This window comes from Corticium candelabrum, chromosome 5 (assembly GCF_963422355.1).
Source record: "Corticium candelabrum chromosome 5, ooCorCand1.1, whole genome shotgun sequence".
Lineage (NCBI taxonomy): Eukaryota > Metazoa > Porifera > Homoscleromorpha > Homosclerophorida > Plakinidae > Corticium > Corticium candelabrum.
The window spans coordinates 1,718,423-1,739,349 of NC_085089.1; the positions used below are offsets into that span (position 1 = coordinate 1,718,423).

At 41.5% G+C, this 20,927-nt stretch overlaps 1 protein-coding gene and 2 long non-coding RNA genes across 3 annotated transcripts; all 3 read right to left on the bottom strand.

Annotated features, from left to right (window-relative positions):
• Positions 1-4,436: 4,436 nt before the first annotated feature.
• Positions 4,437-4,969, bottom strand: LOC134179433 (uncharacterized). Its single transcript, XR_009969876.1, has 3 exons — positions 4,836-4,969; positions 4,681-4,771; positions 4,437-4,621 (listed from the first exon to the last, which is right to left on the bottom strand). It is a non-coding gene; the product is annotated as an uncharacterized LOC134179433 (long non-coding RNA).
• Positions 4,970-8,136: 3,167 nt separating this feature from the next.
• On the bottom strand, positions 8,137-20,564 carry LOC134179259 (uncharacterized). The gene is made up of 18 exons (XM_062646119.1): positions 20,499-20,564; positions 19,677-20,099; positions 18,424-19,611; positions 18,269-18,364; positions 17,967-18,204; positions 17,714-17,783; positions 15,357-15,862; positions 12,534-12,628; positions 12,365-12,475; positions 11,049-11,390; positions 9,769-10,989; positions 9,268-9,701; positions 9,042-9,190; positions 8,940-8,976; positions 8,725-8,880; positions 8,578-8,645; positions 8,295-8,511; positions 8,137-8,229 (listed from the first exon to the last, which is right to left on the bottom strand). The coding sequence occupies exons 1-17, from the start codon at positions 20,560-20,562 to the stop codon at positions 8,343-8,345; spliced, it is 5,367 nt and encodes a 1,788-aa protein (XP_062502103.1). The 5' UTR covers positions 20,563-20,564; the 3' UTR covers positions 8,137-8,229; positions 8,295-8,342.
• On the bottom strand, positions 12,170-14,728 carry LOC134179869 (uncharacterized). Its single transcript, XR_009969906.1, has 3 exons — positions 14,651-14,728; positions 14,485-14,589; positions 12,170-12,628 (listed from the first exon to the last, which is right to left on the bottom strand). It is a non-coding gene; the product is annotated as an uncharacterized LOC134179869 (long non-coding RNA).
• Positions 20,565-20,927: the final 363 nt, after the last annotated feature.

Consider the following 20,927-nt stretch of genomic DNA (forward strand, 5'->3'; position numbering starts at 1 on the left):
GCGCTACACGGGTCTGGGAGGCCGAGGCTAATTCCTGACCCACATGCGGAAACCCAGACAACACTCCGCACTGTAATGCTACGTGCATTGTATTATGCATGTGCATACCATGGGTATATATGTCTATACCTGATATAGTTAGGACGAAGTGGGAAATTCTGAAAACTCAAGAAACCTCTGCGTGGCAAATTGCAGTGTCCGCCCTATATATATAGTCGCCTTGCGCCATGCACGCTTTCATGCACAGATTCTTTGAATGGACTTCATGCAGTCCCACCAACCGTATCACTAAAACTATTCAAACATGCCAAACAATATGCTCTCACTTTACAATTTCCAAAATCGCACTAATCCTGTCCGTCCGGAGCGATCTTGGCATCATTCGAAAGAGCAGTTAGCCCGAATTTTTGCAACAGTAGACCGAGCCTTGTACTGTACACGTGGGTACACAGGACTTAACTTACACGGGTAGATGAGGGTTTTGTATATATCAAGGTCTATACTATCTAGCTAGTCTCGTAATACAACTTTATTGTTAGGGTATGTAATTCTGGTGTGTGTGTGTGTGTGTGTGTGTGTGTGTGTGTGTGTGTGTGTGTGTGTGTGTGTGTGTGTGTGTGGTGTGTGTGTGTGTGTGTGTGTGTGTGTGTGTGTGTGTGTGTGTGTGTGTGTGTGTGTGTGTGTGTGTGTGTGTGTGTGTGTGTGTGTGTGTGTGTGTGTGTGTGTGTGTGTGTGTGTGTGTGTGTGTGTATCCGTGAATCATCCGTGCATCCGCGTTTTCCACGCTGCCTCGAGATGTCTCGTCTAGCCACCTCGACTAATTGCAGACATCCGCTATTTAAGTCCGCAAGTACGTACCCATACCTCGTAATGAGCTATATCATTTAATAAATATGCAGAAACCGTACCCTGGCGTTTGTCTGCACGCAGCAGCATCCTCTAGAGCTAGACGACTCTAAGAAATCCAATACCAAGACTGTTGCCGTGAGCCCAAGAATACAAAGGTTTTTGCCGATTTTCAAGTAACGCAAACAGAAAGAGTATCTATCAGTTGTTTGTTTCATGTCACTAAAAGACACTTCCGGATCCACTAGATAGCTGACGTATACGATGGCACGACCAGGTGACAGCTAAAACAGCTTCTTGTCGTTTATACAGCAATTACGGGACAACACTGCAACCGTCACAGTAATCGCGATAACGAGTCTGACGATTTCAAGCTTCTCTAGGTAATACAGATCAAAAAGCAATGCCGTCTGGAGTCCTAGTGTAAGCATGCACATACACATACACAAATTTGACTGACCTGACGACGTTTGAAGAGTAAGAGCAACCACAAGCGACAACAAACTCGATGCACCGAAGTCCATATCGTGACACGCCTAGACTCTAATTATAGAGTCACATGACTACCTACTAGGGATGCGCAGAATCTAGAATAGCGGCTCATGCAAAAGTATCCAAATGCATCCAAACGCATCCGAACCGGATCTCTCAGACTCATTACAGAGATCCCGGACCCACGTAGCGCTCAACTTCAAACGTTCCTACTGGTAACCAGACTATCACCGCTGACACTACTAGTAGGCGCCTCAAGAAGCCAGCTATCGGTAAGTAAAAAACCCGATTTATTTTTTCACATTTCACATTTCACTTTTCACATTTCACTTTTCACATTTCACTTTTCACATTTCACTTTTGTCAGCCAGGCTAGCGCCTCACTCGAAGCAGCTACAACGACGAGAGTCACACCAAACGATTTGTTCTCGTCCGAAGAATTGCACTGACCCAACAGCTAGAAATGTGCAAAGTCACCATGGATCAGTCAACTGCTGCCATGCAATTCCACGTACTGCTTCCCACAACGCCATGTTGTTCCAGTCACGTGTGCACATGTGACTACGCCTAGCTGCTGCTTCCACCTGCTGCTACATGTCGTGCTGCTTACAGTTGCGTGTAGTTGAACATGTACAGTACCACTATTTTCAACGGTGCGGCGTCCTGTCTGACTCTCTTTGCATGTAAGCGTGTATCTCTTCCGTGGAACCCTAGGTAATGGGAGTTGTTTATAGATGCAATCCGTGTTATTACTTACATCTGTCAGCTGCTACGTACTTCCGTGTATGCTGAGCGTAATGTGGGAGTTGTCTAGAGATGCAATCAAAGATTGAAATACCGGCCGAGCTGCACACGTTTACTAGGACTGTCATTTCCATTTCAAACTACACAAGTCCAAAACATTTTGAGAAAATGATGGGTTTGTAGGGATGGGTATGTAGGGATGGGTATGTAGGGATGGGTATGTAGGGATGGGTATGTAGGGATGGGTATGTAGGGATGGGTATGTACTTATGTCATTTATGCCCATCTCCTACATCACAATCTTTTTACCTAAAGAATAAAAAACATTTTGAGAAAATGATGGGTATGTAGGGATGGGTATGTAGGGATGGGTATGTACTTAATCATGCTCATCTCCTACATCACAATCTTTTTACCTAAATTAATTAAAATGCAGCAGTTGTGTGTGACACTCACAGTACTGGATTGTGATGTAGGAGATGAGCATGATTAAGTACATGCCCATTCCTACATACCCATCATTTTCTCAAAATGTTTTTTTTACTTTTTTTACAAAACATTGATCTTGAGAGGCGATCCAATTTCAACCTTCAACTCATGCGCAATAAAGCAGTCGATCATTTTGATATAATATATATATATATATATATATATATATATATATATATATGAACCTAAAGAAAGTTTGTCCCACTGACATAGTTCCACGCAGAAAATGATGGACGTAACACACACACACACACACACACACACACACACACACACACACACACACACACACACACACACACACACACACACACACACACACACACACCATTATTATTATATTAAGTCATGCACAACCAAATCATTCTGGTTCGTCAGGTCTCTTGTAAGCACCGGACCACATTCCGGCTTGTGTGCTGGCCCAAGCTTTAGTGTGCATGCATGCATGACCCTTCTCAATATCTGTTGTACCTGCCAATAATAGTAACGAACGTTGTCTGCTGTGCTCTATTATGCAGTCTGTGACTAAGAATAGATAGACAATCAGATTTGCTGTACTAAATACAGTCAATTGAAACCCGTCAGCAAACATCACGCATACCTCAGAGTCACGTGGTTACTAAACATGTCATCTGAACTTTCAGTCTTCTATTGCTGTATTGTTCTACCGCCTGTAGTGTCTGAGTTTTATAAGAAGAAATATTTGGTGTACGTAAATTGCATACGGAGGCCTTTTAATTAACATTAGTGCATACCAGCTTATGGCTGCATGGAACATGAGTGGTTTCATTACCACAGATTTACATTCATATCTACGACTGCGTACAGAAGCACACGTTCTGGCGAACCTGACAATTAACGCACAAGTTCTAATTAGGAAGCCTTGGTATGCCATTTGCTATACAATTGTCAATTTTGTCTTTAACCCAAAAGTCAGACACAGCAGACACCCGTGTAAAACAAGACAGCAAAAAAGAGCAAACGTACATATGACAATGTCGTGTTTAAATAAAGACTATAACCGAGAAGGGTCATGCACTGTGAAACAGGAAATCCCTAGAACAAACGAACTCAGTAGTAATTAATGTTTAATTAATTTATAAATTTAAATTAGTTTGGTAGAAGTAAGATATTTGCTTGCAATTTGTTTCAAAGTTATTATTAGCTATTCTGCTCTTAACAGACGAACAGACAGACAGGCAGACAGACTGACAGACAGACATACAAACAGTAGTATTTAGTTGCTTTGCTTAGGTGGTGTATAATAGTTTGATGTTTGAAGATATATGTATTGACAAACAGACAGACAGACAGACAGACAGACAGACAGACAGACAGACAGACGGACAGACAGACAAACAGAAGACACACAAACACTGACAGAGGCAGACAGACTGTCTTCTGAGCAGTTGTTAGCTGGATAGTTTAGTTTTGTTTGCGGTCTTGGTGGTCGCTGGATATTCTTTTAGTTATGATATGTGGATGTTTTAGTGTCAATTTATAAAAATGCACTGCCATTGACAGACAGACAGACAAACAGACAGACAGACAGACAGACAGACAGACATGCAGACAGACAGACATGCAGACAGACAGACAAACAAACAGACAGACATGTAGACAAACAGACAGACAGACATGCAGACAGACAGACAGATTATTTTATTGTTGCAGATCCTCTACTTGTACACATCCTAAACTTCTATGATAAACCAGTCCTTCACAGCGAAATACTCTAAAAAATTAGTGGACTTGGATCTGTACACTAAAGTCAGACAGACAGACAGACAGACAAACAGACAGACAAGTTGTTTCACTTTTACAAATCCTAGTGACTGAACAGTCTGCACTGTACTTGCAGTTGAATGTCTGCTGTTCACTGAGAAACAAGTTAAAATGCGCCAACCGCATGTCAATCCACAAAACTATTTTCTGAAATGACAAGATACACATCTGCGAACACAACGTACTAGAGCGCGGCCCCGTTCCTCGGACACCATCACATTCCGGACGCGAGTTCTCAGTTATCCGTTTTTGAACGCAGTCCCTACTACATCATAAATATAGGTATCCAAGTTGTAATTTAGCACACCAAAGAGAGCATTGTACCTCTTCTCTATTTAGAGTGAGACCGAAAACTGTGCGGAGCCTTGCATACCCCGTTCATCGGACAAACGCATCGTTCACCGGGCAGTAGCGTCTAAATTGCACACACGCATCCTTCAGCCTAGTTACTTATATATCGCTAATCAACGACTCTTTACCTACAAATCGTGTTGTTACCCTGCATGTCAGCCAAAATCTGTATGAGTTACAGACAGTCAAACGCCCGTGGTAACGGCCCCAATCGTCGGACACCCATTTTCTTGCCTTCCTACCTTCTCAGCAACAGCTCTAGGTTTCAAATAACTGAAGTTGATTAAATTCAGCTATCTGAAACGCTGCAGAACGCAGAACACTTGCCTAGAGTGCTTGATGGAAATTCTGAGTCATTTCTCCTGCAACCACGCCCCCACTAGGACGTGTAAAAGATGTTGCTTGAACGAACTAGCCGTTCAACAAAGAAGACGACAACCGAAACCGATGAGAGGGCACGACTGAAGTGCTAAAACGCCCTTTTATCCTTTGCAAAGAAAGTCGATCGCTGCGTAGCGCTCGTTGACAAGGACTTGACGTTATCTAATTCAACTTTACCTAGGAGAAGCAGGGGTGACGGTTCTAGCTGCTCTGATAATAAACAAGTTCCTGCATTTGGTACAGCTGGTTGTACCAACGATGACATGCTGCACTTCGTGACGGTGCAAGGTCAAGCAAAGGTAGATATCAAACTGAGATAGAAACACGTCCTATTCAGAACCAAGTAACAATTTAGGGGCCTTGAAAGGAAAGCACGGGCTGTTCCTGTGCGAGTTGGGAGAATGTGCTCACCGCAAAGCTCGAACATGGATGACGTGATCGTCTGCTACATCCGGTGCATCAAGCCTGTGCAGTTGTGCTGCAAGACACTCAGGAGTTCAAATTCTTACGCTGGGAATACTAGACAGCACCGGAGGGCTAGTAGATGCCAACAGAGTGAGCTTGTCAGCAGAGAAAATTCAGCAGTTTCCGCTAATAACCGTTGCTGAATCAAATATAGGTCAAACGAATTGGGGGCCGTACGATATTTCCTTCCAACTCTCTCTCATGACATTATTACTTGCAGACTGCTGCTGCAAAGAAAAGAACGAGTGTCCGACGAAAGGGGCGTTACCGCGACTCAATGAGCGTGCGCTATCTCTCCTGGAGAGTAGCAAACGTAGACAGTGATAGTGTTGTTGTGTTAGCTAGTCACCTATAAACCTATCTCAGGTGCGAAGTTGCAGAATTGTCTTTGCATTTTCATGGAGGAGGTCGTGTCCGGTGAATGATGGTGGTGTCCGATGAACGGGGTCGCAGAGAAGGATCACGTTTACCGTCCTAGCATAACAGTTTCAAGCCTTTGGAAGTCCCGCGTCAGGAATCACAGTCTCTACTAATCCTTCTTACTGTGGGCTTTAACAAAGCTTAGTCTTACTTCGTTTACTTCTTGCACGGCTGTCCGATGATTGATGGTGTCCGATAACAGGGGCGTCGCTCTACGTCTAGTTATCTCTTTCCTACCTTCTATGCGATGTGCACTATCCATCGCCAGCTGCGTCCACAAAAGCCTTAATTGGCTAAGTAGCAAAGTAATTCGGCAGGCCACTGATTCAAATACCAGTCTTCAGAATTTAGTCCCGTATGCGGTACTAATAGTCCCGTATGCGGTACTAATAGTCCCGTATGTTATGATACCGCTACAATACTTTATAGTAGTCTATTAGTACTATCATTCGGTTTGCAATGACACTTCAGTGACGGATCTTTCTCCCATTCGCTATAGCCTGTGTGCTGTACTCTACTTGTGTAGTGCGTAATGCACGCTACAGAGGTATGCGGTACCGTGTCTATTCTGTTGCCAACTTGCAATAGTTATAACGTTGATCTACAGTAGATATTCAGTTTTTCATGGCTAAAAGAAAGTTCCAGCAACAGTTTATCGGTGCATGATTTACTGAGTATACCGTCAGCTAAGAGAAGGGAGCCCGAACAGGGTGCCTTAGACTGTTAAATTCTAAGTGAGTATAGCAGTGAGTCCCTTACTGCCTGAGCGCGATACTCACTTGGAATTGAACAGTCTAATGCAATACTCACTTAGATTTTAACAGTTTGATTCACCCTGTTCTGGCGCCCTTCTCGTAGCTGACGCTATACTCAGTAAACCATGCACTGATAAACTGTTGCCGGAACTTTATTTTGGCCACGAAAAACTGAATATCTACAGTAGGTCAACGCTAGATTAGTTGCTGGTCTGGCCAACAAACGGTCATTGTCGGCATGTACGTATATACTGTGCTGCTATGGCATAATCAATAGTTAATCGCACAATTGATCACGCCATGGCATCGCGGTACATGCTGACAGTGCCCGTTTGTTGGCCAGACCAGCAACTAATTTTAGAACCAACAACGCTAGACTTGTTAAATTTGTAGGACATAGAAGATCGTCTAGAAAAGCGTTGTCAGCTGAAGAATGAGATGACATAATCTGGCAGCTGATTGTTACCAGAAAGCCCGACAAAAACGTGCAGTTACCAGTAAATACATACAAGGATTAATATTATTATTAATAATATTGACTTGTGACGTCATAGAGTTTTTGTAATTTCTGCACCCTTCCTTTCCTAAATCCTGGATCCTACACTGCACGTTTGGCACATTTTACAAAACGCTGGCAAAAACAACATTGCAAACATGCCGTAATTAAGACTCGACTGCTTTTAATTAATTGATGTATTATAAAATTTATCAAATTTTTGATACAGCATAGATGGTAAAATAATGACATCGCCCAACAATTTGCGTAAAATAAAAATTAATTGAAACATTATAAGCAGCTTGGTTGAAGTTGGTATGTACCCCTACAGCGTAACAAAGTCAGTATTTTGCATAAATATGTTGCAAATCCGTGTAGCAGCTTTCTGACACGTCCAGCATGTCTCCGAGGTTTCCCTCAATTAAAGCCTCTCCTTTTCTGTTAGTAAGAAGAATGTCGTCGGATGCTCCAAGCCTTTGTACTATGTTTCCAAAACTTGGTCTTTCATGGGTATCGGGATGCCTGCCAATACACAATAATATATAATCAGAAGCAAAGCATGTCTGTTTGACACTCACCAACAGTCAATCATAAGATGATAAAGAGAACGAGAACATCCTGGAGGAGGAGGAAGACGATATCCAGTTTCAACCTTCTCCATCACCTGCAATAAAGCAGACAGTCAAACAATACAAAAGTAATGTTTGTGATAGTTCGGTTGAATATGCACATGCACCTTGCCATTACTGATTGACCCAAAAGGGCGTTGTCCCACTGACCACACTTCATACAGAACAACTCCATAGCTCCACACGTCACTGGCGGACGAAAATCGTCTGTAATTCCATGTCTAACATAGGCAGTATACACATCACTTCACTCATTAGATAACACTTAACTACGAACTTATACCTCAGGGGCACACCACCTTATTGGAACTTTTCCACCTTTAGTAACGTAATAGTTGTCGTCAGACACGTCACGTGCCAAGCCAAAATCTGCAATCTAAACAACAATATAAATAGATATACAACTCTTTTTAGTGCAACGTATTTCCAGCCAATGCTTGCCTTGCACGTCAGCTGCTTGTCCAACAAAATGTTTCTTACAGCTAAATCCTATACGAAAATCAGATTCGTTACTAGAATTCCAAAAGAGCAGTTCTCTAATAGATCAACACTGACTCTGTGAACAAACAACTTGCGTGAAAGATAGTCCATTCCACTTGCGATACCACGGCACATGTTCAGCAGCGTTTTGTCGAATCCGGGAAAACAACATTTGCCACTACATAAAGAGCACTCCTAATTTAATCAAGTAAGGCAACATGTTTACGACACGTTTGTGACATACTCTGAGCTTTGATTTACAAGGTAGTTTTTCAAATCACCATTCTGCATGTATTCCAAAACCAGCATGATCTATTGTTATTAACAAACTTTCATCAATATTACATAAAACGTATAATAATAATAATAATAATAAATAATATTATATTACAGGAGATCCAATAGTGACAACACCGTGAAGACGAACAACGTTTCGATGACGAAATTGACCATTAATCGCTGCTTCGCGAAGAAACTTGACGCGATCATTAACATCAGCTTCACTCGTCAGAGTCTTGACCGCCACTGCTAACTTCTCTCTATCATTCTAAACACAATCTCACTCACCACAGCAATAATTAAATCTCTATATTACATCGACTTTACCACACGCCACACTGCCTTCTCTACCACCCCAAATTCCCTGCACGCAAAACATGGCAGTCACTATATAAAATATTAACAATGATTCTGTTGTTAATCGTTTACCCTGATCCGATCTCTTTTCTGTCGATGAGGTTACGTCTGTCGATGTGTCTGAAGCGCCGCCTCTCAAGTTGCCCGTATAGTTCCTTTTCCGTAGAGGCCGGTTCCCAATATTTATCATCAGCGTCTGATTTCAACGAAGCAGTATATGCCTGTACAGGTATAAATAATATTAATATAACGCAAAATATACAAGTACAACTGCGTTAGACGATTATATATAGCAAACGTTTTGCTTCCTTGACGTTGTCTCTGGAGCTGTGTCGACGTCATATACAATGTTTCTAAAACCACGTTGCGGTTTAAGAACGCGATTGCTCGTCGGTTGATCGCATAACTGCATCTTTTCTGTGAAAGAAGAAGGCACGAGATATCCACTTTCATCTTCGGGTGATCCGATTGGTGTCTGTGTTGGTTCCTTTCCCGTAGCTTTTATAGGCTCACAGTAAACTTCAACCTCCATTGTTGATCCGCGTCTCGTGAAATGAGCGCCTACCGTTGTACTATCAAGAGCAGATTTGCTTGCATTTTGAATACGTGCTTGTGCTGGTTTGTGCATTATCGCTGTTGTAGGCTCACAGTCAACGTACCTTGATCCCTGCATAGTAAAGCGGACGCCCGAAATTGTAGAATTGCCGGCAACGCCGCTTGCAGACGAGCTTTCTAGAAACATTATAGTAGACTTACAATAGGAATGATACTTTAGAGTAAAATTATCAGTCTACGAGACCTGCCAGCGCCAGCTTGTTTGCTCTTCTTCTGCAGAGAAGAAATCCACAAATTGCAAACGCGACTAAAACAATAACGGCAACTGCAGAAGCAATTGCAGCGTACATTGTGATGTTTAAAGAACTCGATTTTGCTTTGTTTCCTTCTGTTGTCTGGTTTGTTGTTGTTTTTGTTGTTGTTGTTGTTGTTGTTGTTGTTGTTGGAGTTTCGTCATCACGAAGAGTTGCTAACACTGAGTGTGTAAAATTGACAAAACGAGAAGTTTGTGTTGAGTGTGACGCGAAAGTAGGTTTTGTAGTCGAGCTTTGTGCAGAGCTGCTTGTTGAAACTAATAGAGGTGTTGATACAAATGATGTAGAAAGATTCTTGTTAGCACGAGCAGTAACTGTTGTTGATACACGATTTGTAGATGCATCTAATTGTGTAACAATTTTTGATGAGGCAAACATTGTAATCGTGGTAAAAGGTTGTGTGCTGGCGACAGCAGTCGTCGGCGATGAGCTAGATTTTGGCATTAAAGTAGATCGTTTTGTAATCGACTCAGATGTCGACACTGTTGTAGGCAACTGTGTGCTGCTTTTGGCAGTTTTTGAAACAGTTGCTGATGCTGACGTAAGTTGTGTTGTGATTTCCAAAGGCGTCGTGGGTCTTTTAGTCGTAGGATGATCCGTAGTGGCTGCAACTGTGGTTGGAAGTGTGGTAGACGAAGCTGTAGAAGGAAAGTTTGCACTAGAAGACTTGATAGTAGTTGTGGTAGTTGCACCTGCTGACGTGTAGGATATTGTTTTTGCTGGCAAAGTTATCGGTGTCTGCGTTGTAGAAGGCATGAGATTGTATTTACAAATGTACGGATATATTTTTGTACATTCTTTGTCTCTCCATGTTCCATCATATACCATCCTCACACAGTCACCACTACCATCGGGCTCGTTAATTGAATTATCCCAATTTGTAAATGTGCTTTGCTCGCCATCGATCCATACAAAAGTGTTCTCAACGTCTTTGTCATTCAAGCCCATCCATGCGTCGTTGCTTAATGAATTGAATGTTGCTCTCAAACTTAAAACCAAACAATTCTCGTTTGCAGATATGATAGACGTGAGATGTCCTCCTTTGTTATTGCAGTCCTTTTCTGCCTTATCCCAACTTTTGGGAATTGCAATGAAAAGGTAACAACTCATTCCACTACGAGTCCAGTCTGACTGACATTGCATCAATGACTCTACACAACAGCAACAATTTTAAATAATTTTACAAAGTCATAATTGCCAAAGTTTACACCATTAGTAAGAGCCGGAGGATGTGTAGTCAGCGTTGGACTTTCACAAACGTAGAACCTCTTGTCAGAACAATCCTTATCATTCCACAGACCATTTCCTTTTGTCACCTTCGTGCAACCTGATGTACTACGACTGGGCTGATTTTTATCCCATTGTCTGTATAAACAAGTCGTACCATCACTCCATACGAACGAGTTCTTCACAATTTTCAATCCAATCCAAACGTCCTTTCCACTCTCTTTTGCCAACTTATAGACAAAACTGTTCTCAATGTTCGACGTGATGGATACGAGATGCCCGCTTTTCGTAACACAATTAGCTTCAGCATCATTCCAATTTTTCTCTGAAGAAAATAGGCGATAGCAGCTAGTTTCACTAAGACTCCATCCCGATAAACAACTTGTAGCTTCTAGTAAAATCGTCATTACAGCAACGAAACAATGAACAGTACAACTATACATGTATCCTATTAGGGCGTGGTTATATATATCCAGAGATATATACGGTTTAAACAGCATGGTAACGGTCACGGTCGAAGTAGACGCACCATATAGGCTATCCGAAGAAGTATAGGAGCCTTCTACGCAACGGCTCACGTGAGAGAACATGGCACGGCCACGTACCAACTAAATGAGATTCCTGTTGTTTGTAGTAATCACAAGAACTAAGTTGTCCGACATTTCAACCATCTGTGTGGTCAGAAGAATCGTAATTTGACTACAATTAGTAATACAGCTCAACCAGCAGCCGAATTTTAGCAAAGTTAGCACATACGCATACAAAATACGTACACACAAATCTGACTGACCAGACGATGCTTGAAGAGTAAGAGAAATCAACAGAAACAACACGTTTGACGCACCGAAGAACATGACACGCCTTATATATACGCACTCTAAAATCACGTGATTACCTTACTCAACAGACACGAACGAATTATAATGCTATTCATTAATTAAATTACGTCACTTAGTTCTATATACAACATGAAATATAAAATTAATTGTAAATATATGTTAACTTTATAAACTCTTCTAGACATTGTTATGAACTAACAATGTAGTAATGTTATCAAGCTAGAGCAGATGTCTTTTGATAAATTCATAACCGATTTGTCTTTCACTTACAACAGATAGCGTTACAACAAACAAAGCCACCTCACACTCCTCAGACACTGTAAACATGTTGATACCAACGTGTGAACCATTTTGCATGCAAAATTGTTACTGAACATTATTGTTACCGTGAAACGATATTACAATGTTTGTTGTAGGCTAAATACCGACAGGTAGTTCACAATATACTTTGTGAAGGTACCTTTGATGCTAATATTGTACATAGATGTCTCGATCAAAAGCAGATCAACAAAGTAGAAACCGTCTGCACAGTATGCAACACCACGATTTAAGTATTCTACATCGACACTCACTAAATTAAAATCAAAATGTCTTGACAACCTTAAATATCTATAGCTTTGTTTACATACAAAACGTTGTCACAGTCTCAAGACAAACCCATTGCGGCATGTATAGTGCTATTCTTGTATGTGGTTTAACTTGTTCAAGTCTGCATCTTGAATTTCTAGTAAATACAAATAAGTTACATTTGAAAAGACACATCTAAGCCGACAGAATTTGAAAAAATAATGTTTGGCGTTAAATAATAAAATGTCGCACATTAATCCATTAAATTAGACAACAGGTATGTTGGTAGCTCGATCTTACAATAGTTACGTCGTTGTTTCAAAAGCAACGATGTAAACTAAGGAGTTTAGTCAACCTAATTACTGTCTACAAACATTAGCCTAGATATGTTCAAGATCATTCCACACACATTGTATACGATTTATCATAGTGAGTGTGCAGAAATGCTTTCTCAAACAGCTACATAAAAATCGATTGGGCGTTTGCATGCTTTGCTCTGCTTTGTCTGTCTGTCTGTCTTCTAGGTCCACTGTGGCCTCTTCCTATCAAGCTTTACCACCAAAGCCCAAGTAAAACAGCGCAAAAATAGAGAACAACAGTATTATGATGATTTTATCTCATGTCTATATATATATAAAGAAATTACAGCATCGATTGTCCACCGAGATTGCCAGTGATAGTGCTGTACTGATATTATTATTCAAGCACAGTCTGATAGAGATGCAGCACGGTTGAGATCTCTGCAAGGACGAGAGACTGGTTCATAGCTGGATGTCATCACCACTTCTGCTAAGCACGCTTTAAAAACAAACGAACTTGTTTAGCGTCTTACCTGAGGTTGGGAGTGGCTCTACCTTTCACCAATTAGATTAAATGGTGTGACCTTGTGGTCATGACTTGGATGAATACGAATACCATCTTTTAACATGTAAATATGGGGGTGGACATGTCTGATCTTACGATTCAGTCTTGAATGGGTGAAGTCAGTACCTGTCTGACCTTCACCTTCCCAATCAAACAAAACCAAGACATCACTACATCAATACCGAAGACCATCCAGACATTACAATGGTTGATCCAAATACTGGACAGAATTTGGATCTTGATGTCTCACTTGGTCATCCATAGAGTCAGAACATTATTAATTAAGAGGGCTAGCAGGAAAATGGTCATGCTGCCACAATAAGAGAAGAAAAGAAAATAAAAAATAATTAGAACAGCTTGTTGCAGAAGGATGTGTATCGAGATGTGTTACTCTTGTGATAGAACATTTGGGAGGTGGGGCACAAAAGCAGAGAATTCTTTGCAGCATTTTTCACAACAGTCCGTAAACCTAGAAGCCATGTTCGTGGTGTATCGGAAAAAAATTATTTTCTACAATTCTACAGATACAATGCCAAAGTTGTCCTCAGAAACTTATAAAACTGCTTCCTAATCATGATGATTTAGATAGATTTATTGACTTTGACATTCAAGACCAAGTCCATTAGTTTGTTGTTTGCAAGGACTGGTTTGCTTTACAAATTCCTATCATATGTATGAGTAGAGTCTATGTCTATATATGAGAATAAATTATCTGTCTGTCTGTTTGTCGGTCGGTAATCTGACGTCCCACTGTCTGTATATCACAATGGCCCACATATAATTAGTTAGTCTGGTAGCTTATTCCGTGTTTGTGTACCCTAGTCCCTAAAGAGAACTAATTTGGTGTGACTAAAATACAACATAACACAGTCTATATAATTAGAACAAATTGATGTTCCAGATCCGCACCAGGTGGAGTGATTAGAGGTAAAGTGTGCATAAAAAGACAATTGAAGTCTAGACTCTATGTACCATACTTACCGGGCATCATTATCTATGTATCTAGACAGCTGCAGGCTCGTATGTGAACAAGAGCTCAGCTAACTATTAGTCTATGCTAGCAACATATCAATCTCTTAAATTTATAGTTTTCTACTGACTTGGAAAATTATTCTACGCACTATTTGCAACCATTAATTTAGTGCTTACTCAACGCTAGGCACCATCCATCTGTACGTGGTGTCGAAGGTGTAGTGACCGCTAACGCCGTTGTAGACCTCTTTGTTCAGCTAACGAAATGATTCGATCGCTATTCTGAGAATCAGAGTTTAATGTAGATCATACATCGTCGCAGATAAACAACGGAAGCTGATACCGAGTTTGAGATTGTACTCAACCACCGAGTCCCAATTCTACACGGCCCCGTATTCAGTGCAAACAATCCCGTTTGCACGACAATGAGTCCCGTATGCGATACAAATAGTCCCGTACGCGATACCACTTACAGTCTGTATCGTTTATAAGGTGACCGGATAAGGTAGTACATCGGATATTGAAATAAGATGTTCAATATTCATAATCAAAACATTACTCACTTAATACATATTATTATTATATACAATAATTACCGGTTATTGTAGTATACTGCTTATAATGGAGGATTTTTCTATGCAAAAGGACCTTTTCCAGTACCTATAGTATACAATACAGTAATAGTGGAGTCACATTCTGCACACTTACTTCTTTCAATGAAAAGAACAATACAATACATGTACTGTACGTCTATATACATTTTCTTCAGTAAAACATTACTGATTTGAGAAGAATTGAGTGAGCGGTGTTTGCTGTGCTCTCGAAGCCTTCTTAGACAGGAGGAAGTTCTCAATCTCCGCAACATGGTGGTGAAGGCAATCGTCAGCTTTTCCAGCATACAGACCACAACGCAATGCATCCAAAGCCTGGGACAATTCCAATGTGGATGGTTGGAAAGCTGCAATGGGACTGGCACCGCCCTCGACATCATCATTCTCAGATTTGGCTTCAGCTTCAGCGTTGTTGCTGGTTAACTCCTCGGCAATCACCTGCACAATTTGCTCTGCGTTTCAGATGGCTGCATGTAGACGGGTGCATCCTTGTCAAGTTCTGAAAGTTCTTGGATGTTCTGGGCAAGCTCAGACTGGACTTCAGGGACAGTGTTGTCCTCAGTGGCTTGCATCTCAGCAGAGAACCCAGCCTTCCTCCAGCAATTCTGAACAGTGGTCTCTGTCACAGACTGCCAAGCATCTTTTACATACTGGAGGCAGTAGAGCATGCTGATGTTCTTCTTCAGGGCCTTAGTGTCCAGCTTTTCAATGGTGGGATTATCAACTAGCCCGCCAACTTTCCTCAGCATCAGGCGGCGGTAGTTCAGCTTGAATGCGTTAATAATGCCAGCATCACATGGCTGAATAATGCTGGTCGTGTTGGGAGGGAGAAACACAACATTGACATGACCAAGGCTGTCTTGAATTGCTTCACACTTGTGTGCTGGACAGCTGTCTATCAACAAAAGAACTTTCTTGCCTTTGCGGCGAAACAGCCGATTGAACTCAAGCAGCCAATCGCAGAAGACAGTCTTTGTCATCCACTCTTTGTTGTTGCTTGTTCAGCTACCACCAAGAGCGTTAGCTGGAGTGGTGTGAGCAGCTGCCACAGCACGAGGCATCGTAGCGGTTCTAATGCCATGTAGAGGCAGTCTGGTCCCATCCATGCATGCTGCCACTGCAAACGTAATGCTATCTTTCTGCACCTTGCTGCTCTTGACGTTCTCACTCACCCGTGCAAGCGTTCTACGAGAAAGAGCTCTCCAAAACAGACCCGTCTTGTCCATGTTGAACACGCAAGAGGGATCGTTACTCACGCTAGTAAACAACTCTGGCCAGACACCAGCAAAGAAATTCCACGCAGCAGCGGCGTCTGTATAGCAGACTCTCCATGATGACGTTTGGAAGTTATGCTCCGTTTCTTTAGGAACAGCTGAACGTAACTCTTCCAGCCAGCGTCACTCGATGGAACATCTTTAGCATCAGCAAGACCAGCTCGTTGCAGTTCTTCAGCGATGGCTTTACCCTTTGTGATAAGCAAGTCGTAACTGATGGAGTTCAGGGATTTGTCCTTTCAGGCGGCGTAATATGCTTTCATGCTCTTCTCCAAAACATTGCAGCGTGTGGACCGGTTTCTCTTTACGCTCCTTGATCCCTTGGAAGCTAGTCCCAGCAAGAAATCTTTCTTGCTCAGAATGGTCGACACTGTGGGCTGGGAGATGGAGAAATGATGAGCAATGTCTCCTTGGCCGGCTTTCGGGTTTTTCTCAGCATATTCAAGCACTTCAAGCTTTTCTCAACAGTCAGACTGACTCTCTTCTGAGCCATTTTGACGACAAGAGCAGCGTACCAACAGGATTCAACCAGCAAGAAGAACTAGCGAGCGAAAAGAAACCTCTATTGTAACGATGAGATTCCAAAGAGCACTTGCGAACTGTAACAAACAAGTGTAACAAGCATGTGCCTTGCCCGCATGCGCTAGATTGTGCAACACGTCGTATAGTAAGAGTCGACTTGCGATGTAAGAGTTGTACAACTTTCGACCAAGGAGTCGTATGACTCGTGATTGTCTATAGTAATTACCGCATATAATAATAGAAACTCGACATTCAAAGACCCACGCTATAGACGATACAGACTGTACTTACCAAAGCCGTTCTGAGCTGTACAAAGCTCTAGACGGCCAGAGCCGTCTAAAGACTCTCGTACCCAGGCCATCATATGCATGCGCGGCAGCAAAAAAAAGCTTCGTGTACACATTAGTTTTGCAGAAACATAGTTTGCAAGCAACCACTAGAATAAGCTAGCCAGTGCTTACTCAAACATATGTACCATCCATCTGTACGTTGTATCAAAAGTGTAGCGGCCTCTACAGAGCCGTATATACGGCTCTGGCTTCTAGAGCCGTTGTAGATCGACTTCGACTTTGTTCAGCTAACGAAATGGTTTACTATTCCGGGAATGAGAGTCTAGTGTAGGTGCTATATCGTCGCAGATAAAATGAAAAATAGCAATGGTAGCAAATACCTCCAAAACCGTACAAAATTAGAACAAAATGCTCACCATCGAGTCCCAGTATATGCTACGCTACAAACGGTCCCGTATGCGGTACAAACAGTTCTGTTATCGATACCACTTGGTTACCAGAGAAGTACGACTTTGTTGCTTACCGTAGCCTCGTACCCAGGTCTTCGTAAACTATTTCTTGGTTTTCTCTTAAACTTTTGATGAATTTCGTGCGAGCCTCGTACCTAGGATTTGATGCGCGGCCAAAGGCCTCGTGTACACATTGTTTTTGCATGCTTGCATAAATTATCCTCAAATCGTGGTAACATACACTCGTATACAAAACTGACGTCTGAAACACGGATTAAAGTCGCGTAGTAGTAGTAATAATAGCGCGGCTGGTGAAAGAATCGTATGTGGCTGTGAAGTATAAGCACACAAATCTGGTGCATAAACACAATATACTAATAATGGGTTATTGTCACAGAATAAGAATAAGTATCATGACCGTGTACGATGTTTACACGGTAATTGATATACGTAAAAATCATAATACGATACTTGGTATATAATTGCTATTGCATGCAGCATGCAATCTGTCACATGTTGTAAATGAAGTTCTCTGACTCACTTGCCGCAGTTTCCTCTCGCCGAGCTGCTGATTCATAAAGTACATTCATCTTGTCAGCTCTAGAATCTTTATGAGACGCAGCCATTGCAAGATTTTCAGTCATGCGATTACGGAACGCCATGCGGCTATAGAGTGAATTCAACTGCAGATCGTCTGATGTTTCTACATCCATTGAGTAAAGACCCTTTTTCTTCTTTTTCTTCAATATTTCTAGAACAACAACAAGTATCTTATATACACCATAAGCAGCTCCAGTTTGCGATATAGAAAGTACTTCCATCGCACAAATTGTTGCTCTTTTCATGTCGCCTATTTGAGATAGTTGCCGTACCGGTAAACCCTGCGTCATATGCTGACCCACATTTAGAGCCTAGAAATACGGTTTGCATATGATTTTTCTATATATTATGTAAGCAAAGCAAAAGCAACCTGCCGCATGTGATCGAATTGTTTTGTTAAAATCCGACTTTCTTGCTCTTCTTCTCCGGACAATAAATACGGAGATTATAGCCGCAATTACAACAAAAACTCCGATGGCTGCACCAACTGCTGTGTATGTTGTATGGTTCGAAGAACTCGATTTTGTTTCATGAGCTATTGTATCCAAGTCTGTTGCCATTAGTGTCGTTGCCTCACGAGTTGTTACTTGTCTGGAATTGCTAGACCTAGAAATTTGTGTTGTGCGAATTTGTGACGTGAATGCAGATTTTGTGACCATCGCTTTTGTAGAATCACGAGGCAAGACAGAAAAAATTGTTGAGCCCATCAGTGTAGAAAGACGGTCGTTAGCGCGAGCAGTAGGTGTTGTTGACATACGGGTTGCCGATGTTGTAGCCTCTTTCGATGACGCGCGCGTAGAAGTTGTGGTGGACAGTTGAGTGTTGACTTTAACAGTGTTTGGCCATGAAGAAGTTGATGTAGATCGAGTTGCAATTGACACAGACGTGGAAGTCCTAGTAGGCAATCGAGTACTGCCTTCAGCAGTAGTCGGTGATACAACAGTCGTCGCTAATGACGTCGATTGCGTTGTAGTTGAGGCAGACGCAGTGGGATTTCTGATAGTAGAACGATCCTCAGTGGCTGCAATTGTGGTTGGAAGTGTGATGGACAAACCTGATGCAGTAGAAGAGTTTGTACTAGAAGTCTTGGTAGTTGCACTTGCTGACGTATAAGGTATTGTTGTAGCTTGCACAGTTGTCGGTGTCTGCGTTGTAGAGGGCATTAGGTTATACTTGCAAATGTACGGAAATTTTCTTGTACATGCTATGTCTCTCCATGTTCCATCATATACCATCCTTATACAATCACCATTACCATTGGGCTCGTTAACTGAATTATCCCAATTTGCAAATGTGCTTTGTTCGCCATTGATCCATACAAATGTGTTCTCAACGTCTTTGTCATTCAAGCCAATCCATGCGTCATTGCTTTCTAATCTGGATATTCCTCTTAAGCTTAAGACCAAACAGTTCTCTTTCGCAAATGTGATAGACGCGAGATGTCCTCCTCTGTTATTGCAGTCCTCTTCAGCCGCATCCCAAGTTCTAGGCATCGTAACGAGAAGATAACAGCTCAGTCCACGACGAGTCCAGCCTGACTGACATTGCATTGATGACGCTAGAAAACAGCAACAATTTTAAATTATTTTACAAAATGACACGTAAAATGACTAAATTTCACACCAGAAGTAAGAGGTGGAGGATGGGTGGTCAGCGTTGAAGTTTCACAAACGTAGTAGTACTTGGTATTACATTCCTTATCATTCCACCGACCGTTTGCCCTTTTCAGTATAGTGCAATTTTCTGAGCTAACGTTGCTAGCTTGATTGCCAGACCATTGTCTGTATAAACAAGTCGTACCATCACTCCATACGAACGAGTTCTCCACAATTTTGTCATTCAATCCAATCCAAACGTTGTATCCTCCTGTATTTCCTGACAAGTTATAAACAAAACTGTTCTCAATGTTCGACGTGATGGATACGAGATGTCCGCCGCCTGTAGTTACACAATCGGCTTCAGCATCATCCCAAGTCTTCTTAGTAGAAAAATGGCGATAGCAACTATTTTCATTGAGACTCCATCCCGATAAACAACTTGTAGCGTCTAATAACATTGCCATTACAATAGCGAAACAACAAACAGTGCACAACTATACATGAAACCTATTATATGGTGTAGTTAAAGTATGGTAACGATCGCAGTCGACCTAAACGCACAACATAGGTTTTCAACGTCTGTCTACACTTCCTGAAAAATGAACCTGCTACTCAATAGCTCGATCACGTGAGAAACATTAAACGGTCACGTCCTCTAGGTAAAACAGACTCTTGTTGTCTGTAGCAATCGCACAATAACGACATTTCAACAACTGTGTGATTACAAAATTTATAATTCAACTACTCTATCTAAGAGCCAATTTGTAATACAGATCAACCAACAGTATGCTAAATATTTAGCTAAGTTAGCACATACGCATACAAAACGCACACAAATTTGACTGACCAGACGAAGCTTGAAGAGTAAGAGAAATCACTAAAAACAACATGTATGACGCACCGAAAAACATGACACGCCTTACTCGCTCTAAAATCACGTGACTATCTAACTACTCAACGTCACACACGAACTAATTATATAATCATGTCACTGCACTAATAATACAAATAATTTACTAGAATCAATTTGTAAACATTTTTTATAAACTCTATAAACTTTACAAAGATTATCATTAATTAGCAATGCAGTATAATGCTATCGATAGCAGATCTGTTAAATAAATTCATACCTAATCCGTCTGACCGTTACAGCAAACAAAGCCATAGCTTACAGTCTTCCATGCGGATACCAATTTGGTGTTGTTTGAACCTTTTTTGCGTATAAAAATTGTTTCTAAAGTAATAATTACAGTGTGCTTGCAGACTTTAATTTCAA

Excerpts from the sequence above, each read along its gene's own strand:
- LOC134179259 (XM_062646119.1), bottom strand. The coding sequence starts at position 20,562 with ATGTTTTTCGGTGCGTCATACATGTTGTTTTTAGTGATTTCTCTTACT. Across the intron at positions 11,391-12,364 it reads GTACAATATTAGCATCAAAG|AGAAAAATTGGAATGATGCT; the intron begins GTACCTTCACAA and ends TATTTTCTTCAG. Across the intron at positions 8,977-9,041 it reads AGAAAAGAGATCGGATCAGG|GGAATTTGGGGTGGTAGAGA; the intron begins GTAAACGATTAA and ends TTTTGCGTGCAG.